Source organism: Ostrea edulis, chromosome 2 (genome assembly GCF_947568905.1).
Source record: "Ostrea edulis chromosome 2, xbOstEdul1.1, whole genome shotgun sequence".
Taxonomy (NCBI): Eukaryota; Metazoa; Mollusca; class Bivalvia; order Ostreida; family Ostreidae; genus Ostrea; species Ostrea edulis.
In genome coordinates, this window is record NC_079165.1 from 61,007,700 (window position 1) to 61,035,582 (window position 27,883).

The 27,883-nt window shown below is 36.3% G+C and overlaps 3 protein-coding genes across 11 annotated transcripts in view; 2 read left to right on the top strand and 1 right to left on the bottom strand.

Annotated features, from left to right (window-relative positions):
• LOC125681821 (cGMP-dependent 3',5'-cyclic phosphodiesterase-like) overlaps nucleotides 1-6,947 on the top strand; it is a 107,589-nt gene extending 100,642 nt beyond the window's left edge. For all 9 annotated transcript variants that reach the window (XM_056154671.1, XM_056154668.1, XM_056154667.1 and 6 more), the window contains 5 exons: nucleotides 773-820; nucleotides 973-1,147; nucleotides 2,461-2,573; nucleotides 2,817-2,962; nucleotides 4,894-6,947. In XM_056154671.1, the coding sequence (XP_056010646.1) occupies nucleotides 773-820; nucleotides 973-1,147; nucleotides 2,461-2,573; nucleotides 2,817-2,962; nucleotides 4,894-5,110 (699 nt within the window). In that variant the 3' untranslated portion in view covers nucleotides 5,111-6,947. The remainder of the gene's footprint in view (nucleotides 1-772; nucleotides 821-972; nucleotides 1,148-2,460; nucleotides 2,574-2,816; nucleotides 2,963-4,893) is intronic.
• A 2,446-nt stretch (nucleotides 6,948-9,393) lies between these two features.
• On the top strand, nucleotides 9,394-10,983 carry LOC125681825 (anhydro-N-acetylmuramic acid kinase-like). Its single transcript, XM_048922069.2, has 2 exons — nucleotides 9,394-10,296; nucleotides 10,474-10,983. The coding sequence occupies exons 1-2, from the start codon at nucleotides 9,544-9,546 to the stop codon at nucleotides 10,888-10,890; spliced, it is 1,170 nt and encodes a 389-aa protein (XP_048778026.1). The 5' UTR covers nucleotides 9,394-9,543; the 3' UTR covers nucleotides 10,891-10,983.
• Nucleotides 10,984-12,434: 1,451 nt separating this feature from the next.
• On the bottom strand, nucleotides 12,435-27,630 carry LOC125681822 (protein mono-ADP-ribosyltransferase PARP14-like). The gene is made up of 11 exons (XM_048922054.2): nucleotides 27,549-27,630; nucleotides 27,264-27,456; nucleotides 26,002-26,170; nucleotides 25,795-25,909; nucleotides 25,597-25,695; nucleotides 20,559-20,684; nucleotides 19,568-19,738; nucleotides 18,302-18,404; nucleotides 17,994-18,215; nucleotides 16,932-17,654; nucleotides 12,435-16,836 (listed from the first exon to the last, which is right to left on the bottom strand). The coding sequence occupies exons 2-11, from the start codon at nucleotides 27,385-27,387 to the stop codon at nucleotides 16,568-16,570; spliced, it is 2,121 nt and encodes a 706-aa protein (XP_048778011.2). The 5' UTR covers nucleotides 27,388-27,456; nucleotides 27,549-27,630; the 3' UTR covers nucleotides 12,435-16,567.
• Nucleotides 27,631-27,883: the final 253 nt, after the last annotated feature.

A 27,883-nucleotide genomic window follows, 5' to 3' on the forward strand; every position in this document is an offset into this window, starting at 1 on the left:
TCTTTATATAGTAAATTCGACCCCCAAGCGATGCAATTGCCTGTGTTCCAAACTAGTTTTGATATAATTGTAGAAAGAATTTAATTGTAACATGGATATTGCAAATTACAGATATCCACAGGTCCACAGAAATTTGTTTTAAACGAGTTTTATTGTATCAGGTTTTCAGAAAGAGCAACATAATTTTGATTTATTTTCAGAGAGCATAGCATGATTTATACACATGATATTTTTAAACAATAAAATGCTTTCTTTATTGTTTTATCGGGTGATGAAGGGCTGCAAGCATCATAGAAAATATTCATAACCCACATTAGGGGGTACTTCAATTTCCTTTTCTGCAATGACTGCTACCTTCATCACCCATTAAAACAACAAAGCAAGACATTTTATGGTTTATATTTTTATGCATTTCTTTAAAATGTAATCTAGATTTTAGTATTATATCGTTGACCATTTTGTAACTTTAAAAACCCCTTTACCTTGACGACGCACTCCATATTTGGTAATGGTGGTGTTGAAAAATGGATCACACTAGTTTGTAACAAACATGTATTCATTATATATCAAGGATGAAAGCAATGTCAATTTCAAGAGAAATGTAAGAGGGTTCAGTGAATGTAAATATATTAGGTTTATATACCATTAAGTTTTCAGAAAGAGTAATATGATTAGTTCTTCAAATGTTGAATATAAATATTTGAGCATTTATGATATATATAACTTTATTATAACTCATTAAATTGTAATGAATACACATTTTGATTTTTAGAAATCAGTGTTGGCTGCTCTGTATAGCTCAGAAGGATCTGTAATGGAGGTAATAATTTTTGGTCCAATAACGGAGCTGTAAACCTATCAATCTGATATTGTCTTTGTATGAAAGTTTAAACAGGTGTAGATCACCGTTATGGGTAAAATCATGTTAAAAATCAAAAGCATGTTATTTAGTTTTAAAAAATTTGTTTTCAGAGACACCATTTTGCACAAACAATGTGTATAGTAAACACTGAGGGCTGTAACATATTTGAGAACTTGAGTAGCAAGGATTACACAACAGTGTTGGATCTTGTCAGGGACATCATCCTCGCTACAGACCTTGCACACCATCTGAAGATTATGAATAGTCTCAAAGAGATGGCTAAAGGTATTGATAGAACAATATATGCACATAAAGAGGATATTATAAAGTCTTTCACCATACTATGGGTTGGGGCTATCAATATTTTGATATTGTTGACACAAAGTGAAGCACAACTGGAATCTCATGTTTTGTGTTGGGCCTGTGAATTAGGAGTTAACTCTTGACACAATGCATTTATAACATGACAGTAAGGGAAAGATGTGTATGGGGGATGGGTAGGAGTTGCATATGAATCTTCCATTCTACACTTTTAGTCTACATTTTTACCAGGAATACCAATAGCTTGATTCTCTTTATCTCTGTATGAGAGTTTCACTGATAGTTGCTCTGTATTGCCTTTTGTAACTTAAAAATTTTACTTGTAGGGCACAGGATACATTTTAGAAACAATACATTGGAGAAATGCATTACAATTTACTGTTCCAATATGCAAAATCAAATACATGTATCATCAAAGACTGAGTTTTTACTTAGATCTATGCAATTTATTGTCCCCCACTGCATTGTGGAAGGGGACATAGCAATACCGGTGTCTGCATCTGTTCGTCTGTCCGTCCCACTTCACTTTGTGGACTCAACTCCTCAAAAACCACTCAAGGTTTTTTGTTCATATTTTGTAGGATTGTTAGTCACCATAATATGTAGTTGGTCATATTGTGCCGGCATTTTGATTCGCCAATTTTTACAGGAGTTATGGGACTACGTTGAATTTGTACATGCTACGTACACTATAGGAACACTTTGTGGACGCAACTCCTCAGAAACCGCTCAATGGATTTTGTTCATATTTTGTAAGATTGTTAGTCACCATATGTAGTTGACTTTTTTGTGCCGTCATTTTGATTCACCAATTTTTACAGGAGTTATGGGACTTAGTTGAATATGTACATGCTACACTATAGGAACACTTTGTCAATGTAACTCCTTAGAGACCGCTGTATGGAATTTGTTCAAATTTTGCAAGATTGTTAGTCACAATATGTAGTTGATAATTTTCCACCACAATTTAAATTTTACAAATTTTACAGGAGTTAAGGGACTTTTGTGTTTCAACTTTTTTTGCGGCAGTGGGGTACATGTGGCCACGCGCAGCAATCTTGTTTATTTCTAAAATTTCAAGATTCAATAAAACAATCAAAATCGAAAATTTTGAGATTTGGTGAGAAATGGCTCACTATTGAACTTGACCTTGATCATCCAACAAAATCCTTTGGACAGAAGAATGGAGGTGACAGACAAAGCAATACTTAAAATTAAAAATATGTACATGTAACACTTAATGAATATTGAGTAACCTTCTTTCAATTTTGTCGTAGATGGCTATGACAGTAAAAATGAGCGGCACCACTCCTTGTTGCTGTGTTTGCTGATGACTGCCTCAGATTTGTCTGACCAAACCAAACCCTGGGACAATACCAAACATGTAGCTGTGAGTTTAACTACTTAATTTTCAAATAGCTTTTTGGTTTCACTGAAAAATTAAGACAATTTCTGTTAATATACATATCATTGTAGGACACTATATTATTTATGGATTTGTGAGAGTTTGGGTATTCAACAAATTGTTTTGAATAAAATGGCAGACATGCACTCATAAGAGGTTTCAAATTAACATACCACTTTGCACTATGCCCTATTCCCTGCTTAATTTCAGATTTACTTCTCATTACAGGCATTGATATATAGAGAGTTTTTCTCCCAAGGAGATATGGAAAAATCCCTGGGCCAGAAACCTTCTGAGATGATGGACAGAGAAAGAGCCAGGATTCCAGATCTACAGATTGGATTCTTGGATCACATTGCTCTCCCTGTATACAAGTCAGTCAATAGAAATTCTGTACATATATTATTCTCCAAATTCCATATTGTATTTCACCTATTTTAGTGCATACACATTATATGGTAATGAACAAAATAATATTATGAAATTAAGGCAACCCACCCATGGGAATTTAAGGGATGAAGCCAAAAAACTGTTAAAAAAGCAAACTTTGAAACGTTTCTCTATTGTTGAACATCCACTGGAGAAATTGTATGATTGTATCATCTATAAGTCCTCAACTAGAATTTTGAAATCTGTATCTCCCTGATGATAGGACCAAGGTCATAGGGGTGTGGCTTAAAGTTGAATATATAAATCTTAGAATTGTTGTTTACTCTTGGGTGCGTTTTGCAAAAGAACTTACGACCAACTTTACTTACTGAAATTTTCTCATTTATTGTTAGTCTAGGTCACCTACACGTTTGTCAATGCAATGTTCAACGAGACAAACGTCTAGGAGCATTCTACGATAAACATTTACACTCCATAACGAGGCTTATCCGAATTCTGATAAAGCAGCTGATTGGTTGATGCATAACAATGACGGACGCAGTCGAATAGAAGATAAACAAAGTTTTATCAGATTTAAAAATCGAATTCTCGCTGAAACCTTTACAGAAAAAGTGTTTACTTAAATTAGCAAATATGTCAGACGTGTTGGCAGTATTACCAACAGGCTATGGGAAATCGCTATTGTATACGATTCTACCGCAATTAATGTTTGAAGAAGACCTGCATAGTAATACTAGTTCTCGTGAAGTCAGCATAATTCTGGTCATATGGTCACTGGTTTCTCTAATGAAGGACCAAGTTTTGAACTTGCAAAAACACAACGTTTGCTTTCTTTAGAACAAGCGACACATAAACTGACATTTGGAACAACAGCTGTGGTCTTTGTTTTCTTCGGTGTTGCCATTTCCATTTTTCGATAGCGCCCCCTCGCGGTGTAATATTTTTAAATAGAACGCTCCAAGGCGTTTGAGTAGGAAGTCAAACGGCTTGCGTGACCTAGGCTAATTTATTGTAAGATCATTCACTCCAATGTAAAATAGTGAAAAAATAAAGCTGAAAATTAAGTCTCAGAAATGTTTTAATTCATTCATGCATACTAATAACTGTAAATACAATTTAAGTCTTGCTACTTTGTCGTAAGTTGTTATATAAAATGGACCCCTGCTATATAGCTGTGCATATAAATACTGTATGACGGGTATTTTCTTTAGGTGAAAATTTTGTGATTTGACCCCTTAACGAGGCCGAGTCTATTTCTACCCTTGGTATTTTGAAAAAAATTTCTTGCATGAATATTTACTACAATATCATTATTTTAAGATTTAAAAAATCGGGCATTTACCATTCGGATTTTACAGGTAGTCATCTCAAAAGTTATCAATTTTTACTATTGGATCCTATGGGAATTTGTTGGAAATGTCACCAATTTTTCTCATTTTTTGTATTTCTGTCCGAGGGATTTCTATTTCTTTCTAATATATTATTGTGAAAAATCACCAAATGATGAAATTTTTAAAAAGATGACCATCTGGTATTATCCCTCTAAATTTGACATATTGTGGTATATACTGGCATAAAAGAATTATTTTGTAAAGAAATAAAACTGTTTAGATTTTATTGTTTTACTACAGAGTCAATATTCAGAATTTTAAATCCAAGGGGAATAGAAGAAGAAATTTTAAAGCTTGGTTAAACATCACTATTTCTTTTTTAAAATAAAGAATTCAGATTCCTTGTATGTATCCTGATGGGAATTTAACCCTTTTTTGTGGAAACATGGAGAGGATAATTTGCTACCACCAGAGACATTGTAATTTGCAAACCTTTGCTGCTTACATATACAATGTTTTCGTTTTGACTTTTGATACTAGTAATGAAGGTACGACTTCAAGCATTTGGTTTCTGCTTTTTACAGAGTATTGGGAGATTTATTTCCTGCTGCTGGGATTGTAAGAGACATTGTGGTTGATAATCGCAGGCACTGGGAAAAGATCTGTGCTCTGATTAAGATCCGAAGAGGAGGAAGCTGTGAACAGATGAGCTATGACCAGATTCTGGCTATGGAGGAAGAAGAAGCCAATGCAGAAATAGAGAATTATAATTTACAGAACCAGAAACAGAATGGGCGGTGACAGCAATGACAGACTATTGACAGTTTGAAATTACTCTGTCAGAAAGCACACCATTTATTACTGCAGAACATTTTATACTACCAAGGGAAATGTCTTGTTAGATGATACAAACTGTAATTAAAACATGTCAAATCTCTTCAAACAAATGACAGATTAGATAAATTATTTCATCATGTCTTAAAGGTTTTGACCTTGATAAAAAAAAAATCATGTGAATTAATGCATGTATAGCAGAATGTTGATAATTTTGTCTTATGAGTAAATTATTTTAAGCACCTTAGCTAAAAAGAAATCAATTTGTTAGCAAAATAGAAATGTTCTGGCAGATAATTCAAAGTGATAGTAAAAAACATATCAACAGATTAGTTAGCTGTGAATTGACAGGTAATGAAAGCAAGACTTAAGAATTCACTGTTAATCATATCAAGTACCACAATCTTCAAAGTCCATTTTTTTCCCCTATTTTTAATTTTCTGTATTTGCAATATTCTTTGAAATGGTACATTCAAAGTTTGAAATATCAAACTTTAAATCTGTTGTCAAAATTTCATCACAGATTTGTTATTGTTATGTTTTTATATAAGCTCACCAAATGATTAGTTTTGTTGTTATATTTTTTTTATTATTGAATTTTCACTATTATAATCCAGGTATAATTCACTGAAAACAAAACCAAAATAATGTGAATTAAATATTGTGAATACCTGTACAAGTTTGCTAAAGCATAGTGTTATGTAATTAGATTTTTAAGTAACGAAACAACAACCAACACTGAGGGGAATATCTCTTGCTACGCAACCACCATTAACATAAAAACCAATGATATCAAGCATTTGGTCATCAATTTCTAGTATTAAGCATGGATTCTAGAGTACATGTTTCCTGTGTTGATTTTACAAGTTAACCACCAAACCTTTTGAGGGGTAAATTTATTGTTTTTTTGTGTTATTTATCTTGTGTATTGTTTTATTTAAATCCATTTTTTGTTGTTTTCCTGTTATAATTTTATAATTATATTTTAAAGACTACCAATATAGTTGCAAAGCACTTTGTGCTTCTGGCATTAAAACGGATTTTTATTTTTATCTCTCTTACATAATAATCAAAGAACTCTCATTCAAACAATAAATGTTTAGAGTTATATCTCTTATGAACCCTCAATATTTCATCATTATACATATAGTTTATGAATGATATATATTATACGGTACTTGTAATTTAGTGGATGGATATTTTTAGAATCAAAGGGAAATTTAAAGGATTTATTAAAAATGGTGCAAGTATTTGCTCTAATGCAAAAGTAATATATACTTGTATGTATCTTTCTACTCAAGATATCTGTAGTAAGAAAATGAAATAAACTATGTATGCTATTTATTTTTTCAAAATATTTTAAGATTACTTCAGATATTACATGTATGTATGAAAATATTAATGACATTTTATGATATTTATAGTTTAACAAGGAAGAAATTTTAAACGAATTTATAGGAAACACGTGTATTGATATTATGGAGTGTTTATATTTGTGTTTTTTAAATATATTTAATACTCTTAAATGCTTGCTGAAATCCCTTTATAAGTCTTCTGTTTTTATGGAGACTAGTATCTGTGTCAATTTTGCTGCTGTGAATGACATTTAACTTTACATGCATAAATTGTAAGATTCTCATTTGCATGAAGTACCCTATTTTGTATATATAAATTTTGCTTTTCAAACTCTCCATTTTTGTAATTGATGATTGAGTTCTTAGTATGTTGAGTTCTTGTACGTTATTTTTAAGGGAATGTTTCTCTTCCTGATGTTACTTATTAAAATTTTAAATACCTAGTGAAATTGTTTCACAAGAGTTTTTGGAATCATGTAACAACTTCATTTACATAAGTATCAAGGGCTGAGTCAGATTGGATACCATTAGGAGGAAGAACACATCGTTATAATGGTCAACTTCCTTTCTGAAACCTCCTTGGAGTTGTATATCAAAAATACTTGTACATGTATATTCCTTTTAAATATAATCGCTTAGCTGGGAGGCTCATTAGATTTACATGTTGACTGATTATCTTTCTCTCTTAGAATGTGAAATTTTTACACTTACAAAAAGTAAGAGTCTTAGTAATACTGTCTTAGGGCTTCTTTTATTTCTTGGGCATGGCTTCATGTCAAAACTATCTCACTGTGAACCTCTATAGATGGTTAGATTTCTAGTCAACTCGTACCCTGACCGACTCGTACCCAGGTCAACTCATACCCCACAGGTCAACTTGTACCCAAAAGGCAAAAGTCATCTCGTACCCAAGAATCTGCCCATAATGCAATATATCTATGCGCAAATAAGTGACATATCGCTTAGGTACGAGTTGTCATCAATTGAAGAGGAGGAGTCAACTCGTAACCAGATTCTTGGGACTTTTACTTTTTGGGTACGAGTTGACCTATTAGGTACAAGTTGACCTGGGTACGAGTCGGTCAGGGTACGAGTTGACTTGACTCCGATGGTTATAGTGTAGAGCCAAGGTCTACTGGCATGGTCGGGACTGCAGGACTGGCACCTCTAAAGTGAACAGTATATGGTTTTGTTGTGTTTTTATGCCCTTGTATAAATGAGAGATATAGTGGGAGCAAATGGTTTTGGTTTGTCTGTTGTCTGCATAGATATTAACATTGGCCATAACTTTTTTTAAAAATTAACCTTGGTCCTATCTTTTGCACCATAAGAGGTACAGCTTTCATATTTGGCATGTGTATTTGTGGCAAGACCTTTTGATTAATACTAAAATCTTTGACCTGGTGACCTTTACATTGACCTTTGACCTACTTTTAGATCGTAAGGCACTGCTTTCATTTTTATACGCCTGTTGAAGATGGGGATTATTGTGGTATGGCATCTTCTGTCTGTTCGGACATTGTGGGTAGGATACAGACCGAACCATAAGCTCCAGGATACTACAACTTGGTATATTTGATCAACATGATGAGAGGAAGATGCCTATTGTTTTTCAAGGTCACAGTATCACAGGAGGAAAACCTTGTATGCAGGATACAAACGGAACCGTAAGCTCCAGGATGTTGCAACTTGGTACATTTGATTACCGTAATAAGAGAAAGATGCCTAATATTTTTCTAGGTCAAAGGTCAAGGTCGCAGCATCATTTAGTAGAAAAACCTTGTAGGCAATATACAGACAAACTGTTTGGGCTTGGTACACATACACTTTATGCCAAGTGGAGGATGCCTATGGTTTCTCAAGGTCAAAGTAGCAGGATACAGACCGAACCGTTGGGGCTAGGACCATCAAACTTGGTACACATACATCTTATGCCAAGTGAAAATTTTACATAGAAGGTACGTGATTCGTCTGTTTTTACGATGCGAAGAAAATATGTCACACCCTCATGATTGCTGATACTACTTGAAGGCAAGTTCTATAAGTCGTGGTGTAAGAAAAACATGTTATCTTATTATGCACCGTTGGCAGTATTCCTGTTGGCGTGTGCATTTCTTGTGAGAAGACCTTCCATTGCTGTAAGCACTGAGCATATGCTTAAACTTTGCAGCCCTTCACCAGCAATGGTGACGTCTCGATATGAGTGAAAAACAATACACAACCAACCAACCTCTGCATTGGTTCCAAATGGTGACCTCGAAATTGACCTCTAGTTGGGTTTTGTTCCCAGTTAAACAAGCATATATCATGAATTCATTATTTCCATTAATGTTGTGAATTCTAGTTCTGCTAACAGACTCGCGGATTTAGGTCTTAATAATCTTTGTTCGGCGGAAGATCGCAATCTCGCTGTTCAATCTCTCACCCGAGGACATATTTGAATCTTCTGTAATTATTTTCTGGTGAATTTTAAAATATTTTTACAGTGTTTTTTGCAGATAAATACATGTACATAGTAATCGTTATCATATTTTCTTTCAGATAAAAGCAGAGACATAACATGATATATATACATCGGGTATGTCTCTGGGTAAAGAAACCACCAGTTCATAAATTATATGAAACACAGACTGTATCGATAACTACAGACATCTGACATATACACGTGCATAGTTGTACAGCGAAATGGAATGAAAATGATTCTAAATAGGCGCGAGTAAAATCAATAATCGATATATTTGCATGGCGAATCAAACACTAGTAACTTATTCAAGTATGCATTTTGATGGATATTCGAATGCTACATGTATGTTTAATCAGGGATTGGCTCTTTTCTAGTTTCCCAAAGCAGAGACATATATATAGATACGGATATTACTGACATGTAAATATTTGTGTTTGATATGTGGTAATAAAATTTCAGGCGTGCTGCATTAGGTGAACAGATATATTTCTTATGCTCGTTATACAGTTACTGTCCAAAAATTGCAATGAATGACGTATCACCATTTTCAGTTAACTTGACCTAATTTTAAAGCAAGTGTAATGTTAGATAACATGGCGAGTTATGTGGGGATTGGATGTATGTCTGGGTCGTCGTTGGACGGACTGGACCTGTGTTGTGTGGAGTTTATGGGGGACCGGGACACGGACGTATGGGGCTACCGAATTTTGAAAGCTGAAACAATACCATATGACCAAGAATGGACTTCTCGGCTGGCTGGCGCACGAGATCTTAGTGGCGAGGGATTAATCCGGCTACATGTTGAGTACGGTCACCTACTGGGGAAAGCAATCAAGAAATTCATTGACAAAAATAAACTTAATGTGGAATTTATCGCTTCTCATGGACATACGATTTTTCATAACCCTGATCAAAATTACACGTTTCAGCTAGGAGACGGAGAAACTGTGTCTCGATATTTGGATTGTCCGTTTGTTTGTAACTTCAGGAACAAAGACGTGGCATTTGGTGGTCAAGGAGCCCCTTTTGTGCCATGTGGCGAGAAATATCTTTTCCAGGCTTACGATATTTGTATAAATCTTGGTGGAATTGCAAACATCGGCGTACAAGGCAGTAAAGGTTATGATATTTCCCCATGCAATTATGTGTTGAACAAATTAGCGGCTACACACGACGCGTCCTTGACTTTCGACTTGGATGGACAAATTTCAAGTCAAGGTCAAGTGCTGAATGAAGTGCTGAAGGAACTAAATTCGCTGCCATTTTACTCTCAGCCACCTCCCAAATCACTTGGTGCGGAGTGGATTGAGGATAACGTTCTGCCGATTTTAGATGTAAGTATATACTACATATGTATAATGTTCTCACGGTCTGTATAATGTTGATGAATTCACAATTATACATTTCATATACTTGGTTGAATAAAAAAAAAAAAACCATGTATTTCAGCTATTTCAAAACACCTTTGTCGCATGTATTTGGAATGCAATATTTGGTATTATTTTTGCCAGATGACGTCGTACAAAATTCCAGACTTGATGAAAACATTTGTGGAACACGTGGCATGTAAACTTGTGGAGGCTTGTGAGACGGCCCAGTCAATTCCTGGCAGTCAACCTTCGGTTAAAAAGATGACTGTGTTATTGACTGGAGGTGGGGCATTCAACAAAACGCTGGTCGAGGTGTTCCGCGGGAAGCTAGAAAAACTCGGCATGCACCTGGAGGCCTCGGATAATGACACCATCTGTTTTAAGGAAGCCCTGGTGTTTGCTTTCCTGGGACTGAGGTGTATATTTGGTGAGCACAACGTGTTTAAGGACGTGACGGGGAGCGAGTCGGATTCTGTAGCAGGCAGCATTCACTTGCCAGTATCCACGGCTAATGATTATTGTATTACGTATTTTCACAAGAAAAAGACGCTCATTTAATGATGTAAATCTCATTTTCTCCGTAAATTGACAAATTGTTGCTATGAATTGTTATTGTTATGACTTTTTATAACATATTAAAAATACAAGGATTTTGCAAGACAATGTATACTGCTAAGTGACTGAGTACATCGGTTCGGTAACTCAGATGGCCTATCAAAGGCGGGTAAATGAGTTCTGAGTCCCTTTCTGGTCCACAGTATCCCATTGTAGTACAAATGGACCCAGATTACCAAGCATGTAAGTTCTCTATCTCGAAACTTCGGTCATAATATTCGTATAACTGCTCACACGGCCTTCAAGAACAAGTGTCTATCGTCATTTTGGCCGTCTGCCCAAGGACGCTATACGTTATACCGGTATAGTTTTTAGCTCACCTGGGTTGAAAGCTCAAGTGAGCTTTTCTGATCACCCGTCGTCCGTCCGTCTGTCTGTAAACTTTTCATACTTTCCAATTCTTCTCCAGAACCATTGGGCCAATTTCAATCAAACTTTGTACAAATCATTCTTGGGTGAAGGGGATTCAAGATTGTTCAAATGAAGGACCATGCCCACTTCAAAGGGGAGATAATCACAAAAATGCAAAAAAGGTTGGGGTCATTTAAAAAAAAAAATTAAGAACCACTGAGCAGGAAAATCTGAAATTTAAATGAAAGCTTCTTGACATAGTGGAAATTCAAGTTTGTTAAAATCATGACTCCCAGGGGTTGGGGGTCAACGTGCGTATGAATCGTGATACATATAGTACTTCTATATTAACGGCTAGGAATTCCGGAAAAAAAGAAAGTAAAATGCAAGTATAAAACAAATTTCATTTTTTGAAAATACATGTATATGAGGATATAAGCTGCGACACTTCACGCCGGCATACTTTCAAAAATGAATCTAGGGATCCGGGAAATTGCAGTAAAGTGTAGCAAGGTGTCTTGGTTAACTTTTTAATAGGTTACTTGCATCACGGCTCAATAATCATTTTTGAAGGGTTATTAAATCACTTTCAAGTAGAATTTAGGAAAGGATACCGTACAATAGATAACATTTTCATCTTTAAAAAAAACTTGATGAACAAATATCTTTTTAAAGAAGAGAAGGAATTTTATTTTTTCCAAAGCTTTTGATACTGTGTGGAGACGGCACTTTTTAAGATTTTAAAAGATGAATTCGTGGTCAAAAAATTTCAATATCGGAAAACACATTTATTCTACAAGAAAATGTGCTGTAAGACAAAGAAATGCATGCAGTAACTTTTTAAAATACATCTGTAGGTGTTAAACAAGGAGACAATTCAAGTCCCATTTAATTTAACATATTTCTTGATGATTTTGAAACTTATTTTGATAAGATAATTACTAATCCTGTATCATTCGGTGATATAACTTTTACATTTAATCACCAATTTTTTGCTAATGATCTTGTTTTATTATCAGAATCGGCTGAAGAACTCCAATATTGTGTAGTCATCCTTTCAAAATACTGAATGGAATGAAGTTGCGTGTATATTTACAACAACAAAAGTTATGGTTTGTTGAGCAAGGAAGATTAAAAACTGTAAGGATTTTATTACAACAATACCATTGTAGATATCATATAATTATAAGTACAAATATCTTGGCATATTTTTACAATCAAATAGTAATTTAAAATTTGCTTGTGATGATCTTGCAGCTAGAACTAAAGCTTACTTTACTTTACCCTGAAATATACCCCCTTATACCCTTCCTTAGCTCAGATCTTTCACCCAAATTATGGATAAACCTATATGAATCGATTATTGTTCCAATTTTAACACACTCTTCAGAAATATGGATATACAAATTTCAACGATTTGATAAAGCACCATTTGAAAAGATTCAAAATTTCATCATAAAGAACACTACATGTACGCAAAAAAGTATCCAACTTGGCTGCAAAATTGAACTAGGCATATCCCCTTTACATGTCAAAATATATAAGCTCACGTTTAATTACTTTTCTAGATTGGAAAATCGGGTAAAATCAAATGATAGTGATAATCTTGTTTTAAAAAATACAATCTTGGAAGATACAAAGTTGGCCGATATGAATAATTTTAAAAAGTCGGCATAGTTTTATAACACAATTGCAAATAACATTGAACATTAACTGTGATATAACAAATAAACTCTTTGGTTATAAACTGATGATTTCTTTGTAAAGAAAACCTTCGGAGAATTAGAATGTTAATAACATGAGTACTCAATGTGGAAAATTCATTCTATAGTACATTATTCAATTATGATAACAAATAACTAAAATACAACCATATTTGTGTCTTCTACCATCACAATCTGAACTTACAACATGCACATCAGTTAAAATATGGTATAGATATTGTAATCCTTCCATTCCTAATTAAAACAGATTTTGTAACCATTGTAAGACCAGTGTTGTAGATGAAAACCATTTTATACTTGATTGTCCTTTATACAAACATAAAAAAAAAGTATTTTTAAAAATCATATGATAATCCTCTATCTTATTTACTGAATACTATCAATCTTGTGTCTACCAAAGAAATTTGTTTTAAATGAAAGGTGAAGATAACGAACAGTGATTAATCTCACAACTCCTATAAGCAATACAAAATACAGAGTTGGGCAAACATGGACCCCTGGATATACCAGAAGTGGGATCAGGTGCCTAGGAGGAGTACACATCCCTTGTCGACCGGTCACACCCGCCGTGAGCCCTATATCTTGATCAGGTAAACGAAGTTATCTGTAGTCAAAATCAATGTGCCAAGAACGACCTAACAATCGGTATGAAACACGTCTGACAGCATTTGACCCAATGATAGGGTGTATTGGCAAATCACTACAACGACCATAGAATTTGCGAAATGCCGACTTTAAACGAGACTGTTGAAACCCCTACACCATCAACTTGTTTGTCAGTACCTTGCCTCGATTTAAAAACTGACCATACGCAGAACAAGCTCTTGCGTATCGAATCAGTTGAGAGATATAAACACCATATGCAGGTGATAATATGATACTGCTACATAAATATGGGAAGTTGACGATGGAGAAGCTGAAATCATCCCGTTTATCATAAAGTTTAGCTGTTAGTTTGCCGTTAATATCCATTTTCAATAAAATATCCAAAAATAAAGCAGAAGTGGATGACTTTGTGGTGTCTTTTATTTCGAGGTCATAGGGATATATCTAATCGACATATGAGTGAAAATTATTATTGTTATAAAATAGATAAAAGGTCGTCGATATATCTAAATGTCGCATTGAGGGACACAGCAAGATATTTTTTCTTCTCGCGTAGAAGTTTTTGAATAAATTCTGTTTCATAAGAATGTAAAAACAGGCCAGCTAACAAAGGAGCATAAATACTAGTATATCAGAGACTCTTTATACCTCAGAAACAAAGGATTGTTACAAATATACCACGTAACACAGTGTACACGTATTTTTATATTACATGACTAACAACACTTACATGTGCTTTAGAGTCAATAAAGAATTAAATTTACTTGAAAATGGAATATAAAAATAATCAATTCCTTTGCAGATTCTCTATGTACATGTACATTGAGAGACCATTTGGAAATGGGGTATCAGTATACATGTAACGTAGCGCATGTGACGCTAAATAATATGATGGTAAAGGCGTGATTTGTAGCTGTGAATGCTGACCAAATATTGTTACTTGATGTTGACAAGTAATTCCTCTGTTGATTTGAAAAGTGATAAGGCGTCTATTTACAAACTTTAATGTCGTAGACTTTTTAAAATATTTAAAATCATTACTTTGCTACATGTAATACATGTGCATGAAAACGCGTTTGATCAAAATTTCAGTGTCATGGTGTGATTATCAAATTCAGTGGAAACGATTAATTTCCACACACAGATGGGGGGGGGGGGGGATTCTACAACCTGCATGCGACATATATAAGTTGTGCCATCTGTACTGATTACAAGACACAATGTGATTTTGGGTCGCGTATTAACACGCACTAGCTAGCTGTTGTGATTTTGATGCACGCACTAGCTATAACTGTTGTGATTTTGATGCACGCACTAGCTAGCTGTTGTGATTTTGATGTACGCATAGTTAGCTAGCTGTTGTGATTTTGATGTACGCACTAGCTAACTGTTGTGATTTTGATGCACGCACTATCTAACTGTTGTGATTTTGATGCACGCACTATCTAACTGTTTTGATTTTGATGCACGCACTAGCTAGCTGTTGGGATTTTGATGTACGCACTACCTAACTGTTGTGATTTTGATGCACGCACTATCTAACTGTTGTGATTTTGATGCACGCACTATCTAACTGCTGTAATTTTGATGCACGCACTAGCTAACTGTTGTGATTTTGACACTATCAGCTGCTGTTACTTTGAATCGCGTTACTCACGTACCAACTATTGTGAACTTGAAACAAGCACTAACCGGCCTAGTAGCTCTCTGAAAAAAAAATATTGGGACAGATCAGAGAGCTACAGATCCACACCCTTATAAAAACCTTCGTTTTACGGCTCACAAAAAAAAAAAAAAAAAAATGCGCATGGTTGAGGCCATATATCGTCTCAGTGTTTTCTCAGAGAGCTGCAGCTACAACCGGCCTGGATTTTTCGAAAAGAACTTAATCGAAACTTGAACTTCAGTCTGGGATTTTCCTCAAATTTCAAATTTTGACTGTTCAAATAAAAAAAAAAAAAAAAAAAAACCCTCAAATTTAAGTTTGATATTTTTTCGAGAAATTCAAGCCTGTTGTGTCATGTAGAGACGCAAATCAGCTGTTGTAATTTTGACACGTATCAGCTGCTGTAACTTTGAATCACGCATCAGCTGTTGTAATTTTGACACGTATCAGCCGCTGTAACTTTGAATCACGCATCAGCTGTTGTAATTCTGAAACGTATCATCTGTTCTAACTTTGAATCACGCACCATCTGTTGTAATTTTGACACGTATCAGCTGTTCTAACTTTGAATCACGCATCAGCTGTTGTAATTTTGACACGTATCAGCTGCTGTAACTTTGAATCACGCATCAGCTGTTGTAATTTTGAAACGTATCAGCTGTTCTAACTTTGAATCACGCACCAGCTGTTGTAATTTTGACACGTATCAGCTGTTCTAACTTTGAATCACGCACCAGCTGTTGTGATTTTCATACGTATCAGCTGCTGTAACTTTGAATCACACGTCAGCTGTTGTAATTTTGAAACGTATCAGCTGTTCTAACTTTGAATCACGCACCAGCTGTTGTGATTTTGATACGTATCACCTGCTGTAACTTTGAATCACGCATCATCTGTTATAATTTTGATACGTACATGTATCAGCTGTTGTAATTTTGATACGTACATGTATCAGCTGTTGTAATTTTGATACGTACATGTATCAGATGTTGTAATTTTGATACGTACATGTATCAGCTGTTGGAATTTTGAGACACACATCTATTGCTAAATACAACATTTTGTTTCGAAATAGAATTAACATTAAACAACTTGGGCAGCAGACACGGCCATTTCAATTGTAAGCCCAGTTGTGAGACGAATCACTATTGTGAATTTTAAAATGGATATACCTTTTACCTGAAATCAGGTATCGAATTACCCTGAGTCACATAAAACAGTTTTAAAAGCACTTTATATTGCTTTAAAGTTCGGCATTTTACCTAGTGAAAGTTCAATTTCTTTCATAGTTGATAATGTACTCTGGGTAACACTGATCAACAGCGTATACGACAAATTCCCGAAATAACCACTGTCCGTCTCCAACGACGCTGTCGAATCGGTCATGCATGTCAACACAGTCGTCACGCCAACAACCAGAACTAGTGCACGGAGGCCGTCTGTATTTCTTTGGATTTGAGTCCAAACATATATAGGATTTTCCTAACAACATCCGCATCAAAAGCATTTTCTTTTTACCAGGAGTTCTATTGGTTTTGGCGTCTAAAAGTTTAAATTTGAAAATTAAGTAACCATGAAGTCTTTAACTGTACAAATAAATGTATTATGAAGAAGTGCTCTTTTGAATCCATACTTACCCACATACTGATCAGCTTTAGTAGCGCTTTCCGCTCCGTAAATTCCCATTCCAAACATTGCCTTATCACTGCTCATTCTGAAGTCCAGTCCCTGATGAATGATAGTTTGTAAAACATCGGGTTTCGTTCCATGAAACAAGTAGTGCTCATTTATTTCCGGGAAAATTTCTCCTTTTAGCGGTTTTGTCAACTTTGCGTAAGTATCTATTGGTCCTCTGGACATACCTGCAGACAACGGAACCTCCTCAATTCTGGGGAATGCATATGTTTCGTCGTCCGAAAGAGTGCGAAAGAACTCCTGACGTTTCAAGGCGTATTTCGCAAAAAGTTCGAGGTTTTCAATCCTTTCAACGCTGTGGATTTTGATGGATGTATGCGTCAAACCAACCGCGTCTCGGCCCTGCCCGACATATTCCTTCTGCCATGTGCTGTGAACCAGACTCCGGACAGCTGCGTCAGTATCCTTGTCCACGGGGAGCAACATCGGCTGACGATTGGCTTGAAATAGTTTAAACACTTCCGGCATCGGACGACATCTTGGAAAGTGAGACCAATATGGCGGCGTTTGAGTGTACTCATGTGCAAGACCAGACCAAAATTCTGAGGAACATTTCAGCCGATCGGAAGTGTTCACGCCATCCGAGAGGAGAGGTATGATGTCATGTTTGCACACTTTAATGTGATTTCTTTCACCCTTTAACACAATGCTGCCGGTCTTTTGATCTAGAAATTTTGATAACATTAGAAGACATGTACATGTCATAGATACAGAGTTTCGATTGAGCCATTTTCGAAAGTGCAATAGTGCGCTGTCGTACAACACAGTGTGGCGCTAACACGACTTTCCACAACATGTTGCCCCTGTTACACAACACGCCGTCGAGTTCACATTCCAATATCGTGACAGCATGTGTTTAAAAGTGACACGATGGCGTATTCTGTGACAGCTCGACAACGCATGCGTTAGCGGGCGACATATTTGTATGGCCGCACGGTTTCGCATTTTAGCAAATGACCCTATCGGGTAAAACTATACATAAAATTTTAATCATAATATCTCACCAATATCCAGTCTTATGTGTAGTAGGCCTCTTTTTGATGCTGTTTCGTGAATGCGCCCCTTCACTCGGAGAGGTAAACATTTATTTGTAGGATTTGGAATGTGTTCAGTGTACAGTAAGTTGTCCTCTAGTTCAGAAAGAATCCGAGACACGGGGTTTGGTCGAGTATTGGAAGAGTTTGATAACGTTATGGTGCAACCCATCACATCCTCGTTGTTTTCGTCTGCATAAAAATGCTAAATACTTGTAAAGCTAAAATATTTTTGGGCTGTCTTAGAATTGACAAGTTGAGAAGAAATACTACTGTACCAGCATTGGCTGTCGCTCCCCCTGAAGCACTGCTGTTGGCCTGACGTAATGATTGTTTCATGGCGTCATACTCGGGTGTAATGTATGCAACAAATGTCACAGTCTGAAGACAGAGGATATAATTCAAGTGAAATCTAATCAGTAGTAGGAACAGTTTCTGTAGTTAACTGAAGGATATGGCCATTCCAAGTTTCTATGTTTAGCATCCTCGGACGGATTGGTTTTAAGGTATAGAAATTAAACACACACACATACATCTGTACACACACACACACACACACACACATCTGTACACACACACACACACAATGCATTCTCCAGAAGAAGAAAAAATGACGTATTTCAAAATGCTATATTTATCTGCATTCTGTGTCTAATGTTGATCAGGATCGAAATCCTAAACAGATTAGAATACACATGGCGACCATGGTGTTTGGTTTCTCTCTCTCTCTCTCTCTCTCTCTCTCTCTCTCTCTCTCTCTCTCTCTCTCTCTCGTGTATACGATGTAATTTGTCATTGTAATATACATTTACATCTTTTAAATAAATATATGGCAAGATTCAATGGTAAAATATCCGCAGTTCATGTACCTGGGTTAATGTCCCGCTCGAGAAATTTTCACTCATAGAGACCCCACCATTGCCGATGAAGGGCTGCGAAATTTACCTATGCTCGGCGCTTACATGTACCGTCTTTGAGCAGGGAGGGATCGTTATCATGCAACACCTGCTGTGACATGGGGTCTCTGTTTTTGACCGCCCCATTTAATCGCTTCTTACGACCAGCAAAGAGTACTGAGGACCTATTCTAACCCGGATCGCCATGGGATTGGGTTTATGTAGAAGTAATGAGATTGGTTTGATTCAAATTGGCTGATCAATTACAAATAATAGGTGTGACTGTACATGTTTGTTATACCTATTCCATCATCTCGAGCTCTGGGTCTGTCAGTCCGCATTCTCTCTTTGATATGTTATATAACAAAGATATTTTAGACCAAGATTACAATGTAATGACAGAACAAAATACAATTAAAGATGCATGTAGTTCGACTTCATTTGGAAACAAGTGCATTTATTGATCATGATCAAATAAAATAATTTCATTATTACACTAAAATGGCGTGTGTGTGTTTTGTCTACCGATTTGTGGTTTTTTTTCCCCTAATAGGAACTAGGATTTTGATTTTAGGGTGGACGTTAAACATAAAAAAAATTTGGAATGGCCCAAGTTTATCTGCTAAACTGGTCGGCAGTAGAGTGTACCTTTAGTCCGCCTGCGTTTATGATTTTACTGGTTACATCCATCATGATGTTGGCTGTGGTTTGTAGTGGATATTGTAACATCCGTCCACATCCTAACATCGGCAGTGATATCGAGGATAAGTTACTCTGGACACACAACTGAAAACACTCTTCTAGGATCTGTCGAAATGTCTGTAACAGAAACGAAAAACAAATTGTGTATTTCCTCTTTGAGGGTGTAAATGGCTTGTAAATTTTGTTTTGGAACGGGGAATGTATTTGTGATATGATGTATGAAAAGGCGTGACATGTTTGAACTAGGTCTGTCCTAAGAAGACAAAATATCAGTAATACCACAGACCCTAACAGCGCATTCATGATAATCCCTGCATTGCCTTATTTAATGTTCTCTTAAGAATAATCTAGATGGCGAATCAAGTCAAGAACAACCTTTGGGTTACATACGAGTGCATATCTCTATATTTCAAAACTATGGCTTGGACAAGAATAATATAGTCCCCCCCCCAAATAGAATCGGCAACGTCCTAATGACTTTGTTCTAAGATAATAAGACAAACACGTAGGCAGGGAGAGACCGCAAGTAACCTTTGTGTAAAGTACAGCTGTCTATATAAAGCCTCACTCATCTAAAGATAAAGGTCGGGCAAATACTTTCGTACACTAATACTCTACTATGTATGCATAATCATGATGTCTCGTGACATACCCTCAGATAAAAAGCAACCTTTATATCAAGTAAGGGCATCTAGTTTGCTTTCTTCCAATCACGCATGACTTTTTATGATTAGGGATCTTTATTTGTGTCGGGAATGTACAATGCTGCATTTCACGTTGCTTATGACAAGCTATGACTGGTAACGACTGCACAGACATACATACAGACGGACAGACACATAGGGAGGCTTATTCATGATTCACAATTAATTTATATACTGTATATGTAAGAACGTATAACATTGTTTCAGAGTGCACTCTTTATCGCACTTCGTACATTTTGAGCCGTTACATCCGTCCAAGGCTGTAGTATCAGTGTAAACACAAACTGACATTTCAGGTTTCCTCCATCTGTCGTGATGATCCGGGAGCTGCCCGAGTTAGATTTGGAATCCTTCAAAGCCTGCAGAGAGAAGGACGTATTGTCATATCATACAGAGAGAAGGACGTATTGTCATATCATACAGAGAGAAGGACGTATTGTCATATAATACATAGAGAAGGACGCATTGTCATATAATACAGAGAGAAGGACGTATTATTATATAATGCAGAGAGAAGGACATATTGTCATATCATACAGAGAGAAGGACGTATTGTCATATAATACAAAGAGAAGGACGTATTGTCATATAATACAAAGAGAAGGACGTATTGTCATATAATACAGAGAGAAGGACGTGTTGTCATATAATGCAGAGAGAAGGACGTGTTGTCATATAATGCAGAGAGAAGGACGTATTGTCATATAATACAGAGAGAAGGACGTGTTGTCATATAATGCAGAGAGAAGGACGTATTGTCATATAATACAGAGAGAAGGACGTGTTGTCATATAATGCAGAGAGAAGGACGTGTTGTCATATAATACAGAGAGAAGGACGTATTGTCATATAATGCAGAGAGAAGGACGTGTTGTCATATAATGCAGAGAGAAGGACGTGTTGTCATATAATGCAGAGAGAAGGACGTGTTGTCATATAATACAGAGAGAAGGACGTATTGTCATATAATGCAGAGAGAAGGACGTGTTGTCATATAATACAGAGAGAAGGACGTATTGTCATATAATGCAGAGAGAAGGACGTATTGTCATATAATACATAGAGAAGGACGTATTGTCATATAATACAGAGAGAAGGACGTATTGTCATATAATGCAGAGAGAAGGAAGTGTTGTCATATAATGCAGAGAGAAGGACGTATTGTCATATAATGCTGAGAGAAGGATGTATTTTCATATAATACTCATAATTTTTATGGAACCAGTTTTTTTTAATGTTTTGAATCTGTAAGCCCCCCCCCCCCCAAAACAATCCAAAAAGTGTATGCTCCACCAAGGTCACTCTGAATTTGCCACTGGTTATTGTCGTAATTTACTAACGAGACATACGCGGATCTAGAAAATTTTCCGAGGGTGCTTTTTCCCACAGAGGGTCCAACCTTATCATTGAGTCCACCTTTCACAGAACTTGTACCATTAAATAAAGATACAAATACTAGCATGTGTTTTTCATATACAAGATGGGATTCTTATGTGGCTGATTTGTGCCACTTTACAATTTGTCGTCTTTTCGTTATTTCGATCCGAAAAGACGACAAAACAAAAAGTCGAAAAGACGACAAAATGTAGGCGAAAAGACGACAAATAAACCCCGCAAAAAGACAACAAAACGGTAATTAGCGACTTTTCGCCTCGAAATAACGAAAAGACGACAAACTACCAGTTTTTCTGTTATTTAGCCATTTGATTTTCTAGGAATTCAATATGAAATTTGTTTTGTTTTTGATAATTAAGGTCTTCCGTAACAACGGAAGACCTTCTACTGATTGTGCCGGTTAAGATAATTCTTATTATTCTTTTTTTCCTTCTTTTTCCTAGACGCTAACTTTGAAGCCTCATATCTCGCTCATTTCTGCATGGAATTTGCTCAAATTTTCAGGGTTTATAAACTTTACAGAACGATTTTAAAATTATGTACTACATTTCAGAAATTCCCTTCTGTTCACGAGTTATTCCCCTTTGAATGAAATTTTAGGTTTTCAGACAAAGGCTCCGAGACTGTATAAGCTTGAGCAGAAAATGCGTTGAAAATGAAAAGTAGGAGCATTGTAGTTGTGCACATCGTTTTTTGTTTTTTGGTTACAGCGTTCGAAATGGTGGTTGACAGGGTTAAAAAATTAGGACGCCTAAAGGAGCAAAAAATTACACATATTTTCCTTTGTATCTTTTAAATTAAAAATATTTTGTTAAGACATGTAGAACAAAAGTTGTACAAAATGTTAAGAGCTTTCTTTTGATATCCATAAAAAAGGGCTGGCTCCTTAAATTAGGGATCTGGAGATCTTCAAAGTTTTCGCTTTATAACTCAAAAACGGTAAATATTTCGATATGGCTTTCGCTGGAAAAGTTGTTCTTTGACATCCTCTTGATTTCATAAACATAATATTTTGCTCGAGTATTGTGTTATATATGAGTAAAAAGCTTGACCTGCAAACAGGTAACCGTATCATTAGGTAGGTGAAGGGGGGAAAATATGCGTATAACTTACTTCGGCACGTGCCCCTGGCGTGAAATTCATACGCGACTTCTGTGCGCACTGTGTACATAATATACCTACATGTATTTACGCAGATAGATATTAAAGTTTAATAAAATATTCCACACACACATACTCATGTACGATTCCTGTATTTTTATGTTAACTAGGCTGCATTAGGACCTGACCCAAGGACATATGGTCAAGTTTAAGGTTTTTATGTCATACAGCTCCGACGTTGCTTTGCAACGAGCTTGGCTCTAGTTATTTATTACATTTACAACAAGCAGTCTGAGAGTATTGCATGGCAATACATAGTCCCCTACCGGTTGCAAAATTTACTGTACCACAACAATATTCAAAGTTCATTATGTAGGTTATGGTAAAAGGGAAAATTGGGGAACCAGGATAGGAATGGTTGGAAATCAGCTACTATTCAAGTAGAGACTAGACCAGGAAAAAAGACAAATTTATAATTAGGTTTAGGGCTTTGCCATAACTAAGTGAAAAATCAATGGATTGGGACAAAATTGTTACATGTTATGGCAAAGCAATGTACCAAATATCAAATGAATATATGCAAGCACAACCAAAAAAAGTCTGGAAAACTGATAATTGATGCGATTTTTCCACGTCCAAGGGCCATAACTAAGTGAAAAATCAACGGACCAAAATGAAATTCGAACTTGATCTGTAACTTGTTATGGCAAAGCAACATACCAAATATAAAATAAATATCTGCAAGAACTGAGAGAGAAAAAGTCTTCTTCGACTTCGTCGGTAGGGGACTAAAAAGGAAACACCTAAAATTGAATTATAGTTCTTATGTACTTGTATTCCACTGAAAAAAATCTTTTTTTTTGTAAATGTTATACCAGGCATGTTGAATTGGAGGTTGGGGTGGGCAGGGGCTTTCGCCTACATTTTGTCAACTTTTCGTTATTTCGGGGCGAAAAGTCGCTAATTTTCGTTTTGTCGTCTTTTCGTGTTGTCGTCTTTTCGCCTCGAAAAGATGACAAAAACGCCAAGCGAAAAGACGACAAATTAGGTCGCTAATTTGCGGGTTTTGTTTGTTGTCTTTTCGCCTACATTTTGTCGTCTTTTCGACTTTCGCCCTGTCGTCTTTTCGTTACTTCGGGGCGAAAAAGTCGCTAATTATCGTTTTGTCGTCTTTTCGCCTCGCAGGGGCCTCCGTGGCCGAGTGGTTAGAGCATCGCACTCAAAATCACACGGCCTCTCACCTAAGTTGGTGCGGGTTCGAATCCCGCTCGCGCCGGTAAGTGAGAAAGTTTCCCAGTTTACTTTCGGAAAGTCGGTGGTCTCTTCCCAGTTACATTGTAACTGGATTCTCTCTTCCACCAATAAAAACTGGGCGCCACCAGATAATTGAAAAATTGTTGAGTGTGGCGGAAAACATCAATCAATCAATCAATCAATCTTTTCGCCTCGAAAAGACGACAAATTGTAAAGTGGCACAAATCAGCCACCATAGATTCTGACCCGAACCCCCCAACCCCCAACCCAACCCCCCAGTCCTCCTCAATGGAACCATGCAATGCTTTCCTGGAGATGTTCCTTGCCAAGAACTGACAAGAGACCAGCGTAATTTTCTATTTGTCAGCAACACCTCATTGTTCAAGTTATACCACCTTCACACTCACGGATTTTTCTTACGAGTCCTTACGGATCTCCGACTCGTAGTCAATCGCAAGCATTCGTAAATCACTCGTTCGTATCCGTTAATAACTCGTCACAACTCGCACACACTCGTAAGGATCCGTGAAAGTAGGGACAAATTTTTTGACATGTCAAGAAAAAAATTCACGATTGTCCACGGATTTCATTTTCCGTAAATAACCCGTAAATAACTTGTAACAATCCGTAAGTATCGTAAACTGGTCGCAAGAACACGTAAACTGCTCGTAAGAATTCGTAAAACACTCGTAAAAAGTTTTTTTTAACGAATCTTTGCGGTTAGTTTACGATATGTTACGGATAGTTTACGAGTTGTTTACGGATTATTACGAATGCCTAAGTGATATTTACGATTTCCTTCACGTCGGGTTACAATCGCTTTACGGATTGTTCAGAGTCATTACGAGCATTTTACGTTTAGACACGATTACTTTAGGAGTCATACTTAAACTTTACGATTAAGGAAAGGTATAAAAGACGCAAAATCTAACAGTTTCTTTCAGTTGTTATCAAGACATCAAAGAAGTTACACATCTTGCATACAATATACATACATGCTGTTACAAGTAATGTCAGTTGTCGAATGATGATACAAAGCCAATTGCGAACACTTTTAAGTCAAAAACGTAAACGATCGTAACTAACTCCTAACTGTTCGTAACAACACGTTATCAACACGTTAACAGGTCGTGATTACACGTAAAAGCTAAGCGAAATCGTAAATTACCGTAATATACTCGTAACAATCCCTAAAAAGCTCGTAAAGTGTCGTAAATTGCTCGTATTTATCCGTGTTCACTCGGAACAAATCGTAAATGTGTGCCGTAAATGCATCGCAAGAACTCCTAATAAATCGTAAATGGCCCGTAAATACTTTTAAAACAGCTCTTTAAAGTGTCTAAATCGTAACAATCCGTGTACTTTTACGGTATTTGTGGAATACGTAAGGATCCGTAAGAAAAATCCGTGAGTGTGAAGGTACCTTTAGGTACCGCGTACCGTTACATAATACATGTACATGTATATCATTATACGCCTTATCGGTACATACATGTTTTCGTAGACACCTTTGCTACTTACCTTTGTCAGAGTGCTTCCTCCAGCCTTGCACATTGATTTCGAAATTACACTTTTCTGAAAATCAAGGTCTGGTCCAACTACACTGACAATAACATCAGCCTAATAAGGGTAAAACACAGATTTAAGAAAAAGAATCCCATATCAACACGGAATTAGAATGAATTCTGCTAATGAAATTGATAAATGTATCCTAGCTACCGTTTCCTTGGTGATGTCACCCTGTTTGACCGTGATCTCTACATTTTTTATGGTGGAGGATGTTGACTTGTATTCTGGAACTGATGGCTTTAAAATCCTTTGAGGAGGAAATGTCCTGTGTGATATTGCAGTATTTAGTATATGTTATCACAACAAGCATATTCATCACATATTTGATATACATGTATTAAAACTCTGTGTACATACGTTTGTGACTGGCATTGACGAGAACTTGAACGCTTCGTTACGACTCGACGTTTTGGTTTTGTTTGGAACTTGACATGCATTTTACAGTCAAATGTTTCTTCTAATCTGGTCATCACTTCTTTTCCTTTCTTACATTTCAATAACCGTGCCAACAATCGCATGTCCTCCTCTGCAGAGAGAAAGTAATGAGTGAACTCGTACATTCATATAAAATATGTTCATTAATACGAGGTTTACTGCAGACTACGTAACGACGATAACAGCATTTGCTTGCTTGCTTGCTTGCTTGATTATATATTGTTTAACGTCCCTCTTTAGAATTTTTCAATATGGAAACGTTACCATTACCGGTGAAGGGATGCAAATTTTAGGCCTATGCTCGGCGCTTATAAAGATTGGTCTTCTACCAGTATAAAAAAAAACGGTAGAAGGTCAATCTCTACAGCTCAAAACAGCTTGAAATGATTACACCAATCGAAATTGGGATGAATCCACACATTTCGGAGAAATCATCGCCGCAAAAAAATCAGTAAGGGTGAGGGGTAGTAGTGTTCATACTTCAGGTGCCTGTGTTTCACACCGCATTGGTGATATTTTATATCATTTTTCGGCTTATTTCATTGCCGTAAACTGGTTAATTTTTGGAGTGTCTTTGGCAACCTGCAATAATCTTGAACAATTACAAAGACGTTTTGCGTTGCCAAAGGGAATAAGGTTCCTAAGCGACGGACTATCCCAGATTCTGAACCGATCATCAAACACAACATCCTCCTTCAAACATCTGTGGGAAATGTTGCTAGAAATAACCTAACTCAGACAACTTCCTGAGCATGAAAAAAAAAAACCACGAGCAACTTTGTATTCAGGGCCGTAAATTACATGGAGGCGGAGGAGGCAGCTTCCTCCTCCAACTTTTGAGCCAAAAAAAATTAAAATTTAAAGTTCATTAGAATTTATGTTGTTTCCAATAACTAAGAACATGATACCTCCCTTAAAAAGCATTCCAAATCTTTCTTTTAGAATGAGTTAGTCAAGTAACATCTTAGAAGGCCCTAGAATCAAGGATTTTGCACGAAACGTGTTCAGTGTGCACAAAATGTGCTCAGCGTCTGGGGGTCTGGGCGGCCCCCAGACCCCCGCCTAATTTCCTGCCTCCTCCAAATTAAAGGTTAATTTACGGCCCTGGTATTTACACGTCTATGTGTAGGCGTAACACACACATGTACAAAATAAGAAGTAGATGGTTTGAAAATTGTACCTACCATCTCTACATATTTTAGACAAATTTACTCTTCCTGAATGTAGGCTTGATGTTCGAGGGGATTGACTTCCAGACAATGTCCGACACGAATCCTCATCACTGCTGTCGTCAATCGAACTGAACATCGTCTATGGCTTCAAAAATTGACCTTCAGGAAATTTACTATAAATACTTTCCACAAAAAACTCCGATTTCTACAATAAACACATCAAACATTAATAATTAGTTTTTGCAGAGTAGCGGTTATCTAAAACTTAAATGATAAGAAATACAGATACCGACTTACTCTGGTGTGCTGTTTCCAAAGATGTTTCAACTTTTACCAAAACAACATTCGCATCCGTCCTCATTCCCCCAAACGTAAAATTGTGAATTCACTTCCTTATTTTAGCGACATGTTCACATTATGTACAAATGTTTCCTTATAAAATTCGCACTAGTTCCAGGAATATCCTGGATGTTTGCAACATGCAATAATATACTGTTTCTTTGTTGATATTTCTAAGACCATGATTTTAAAAAATGGCAAGACTTACAGTAAAATGTGATGCCCTTTTCGTGAATACTTTTGAAATTTGGAGATCATATGGAATATTTATGCCAAAAGGCCAACGCATGAAT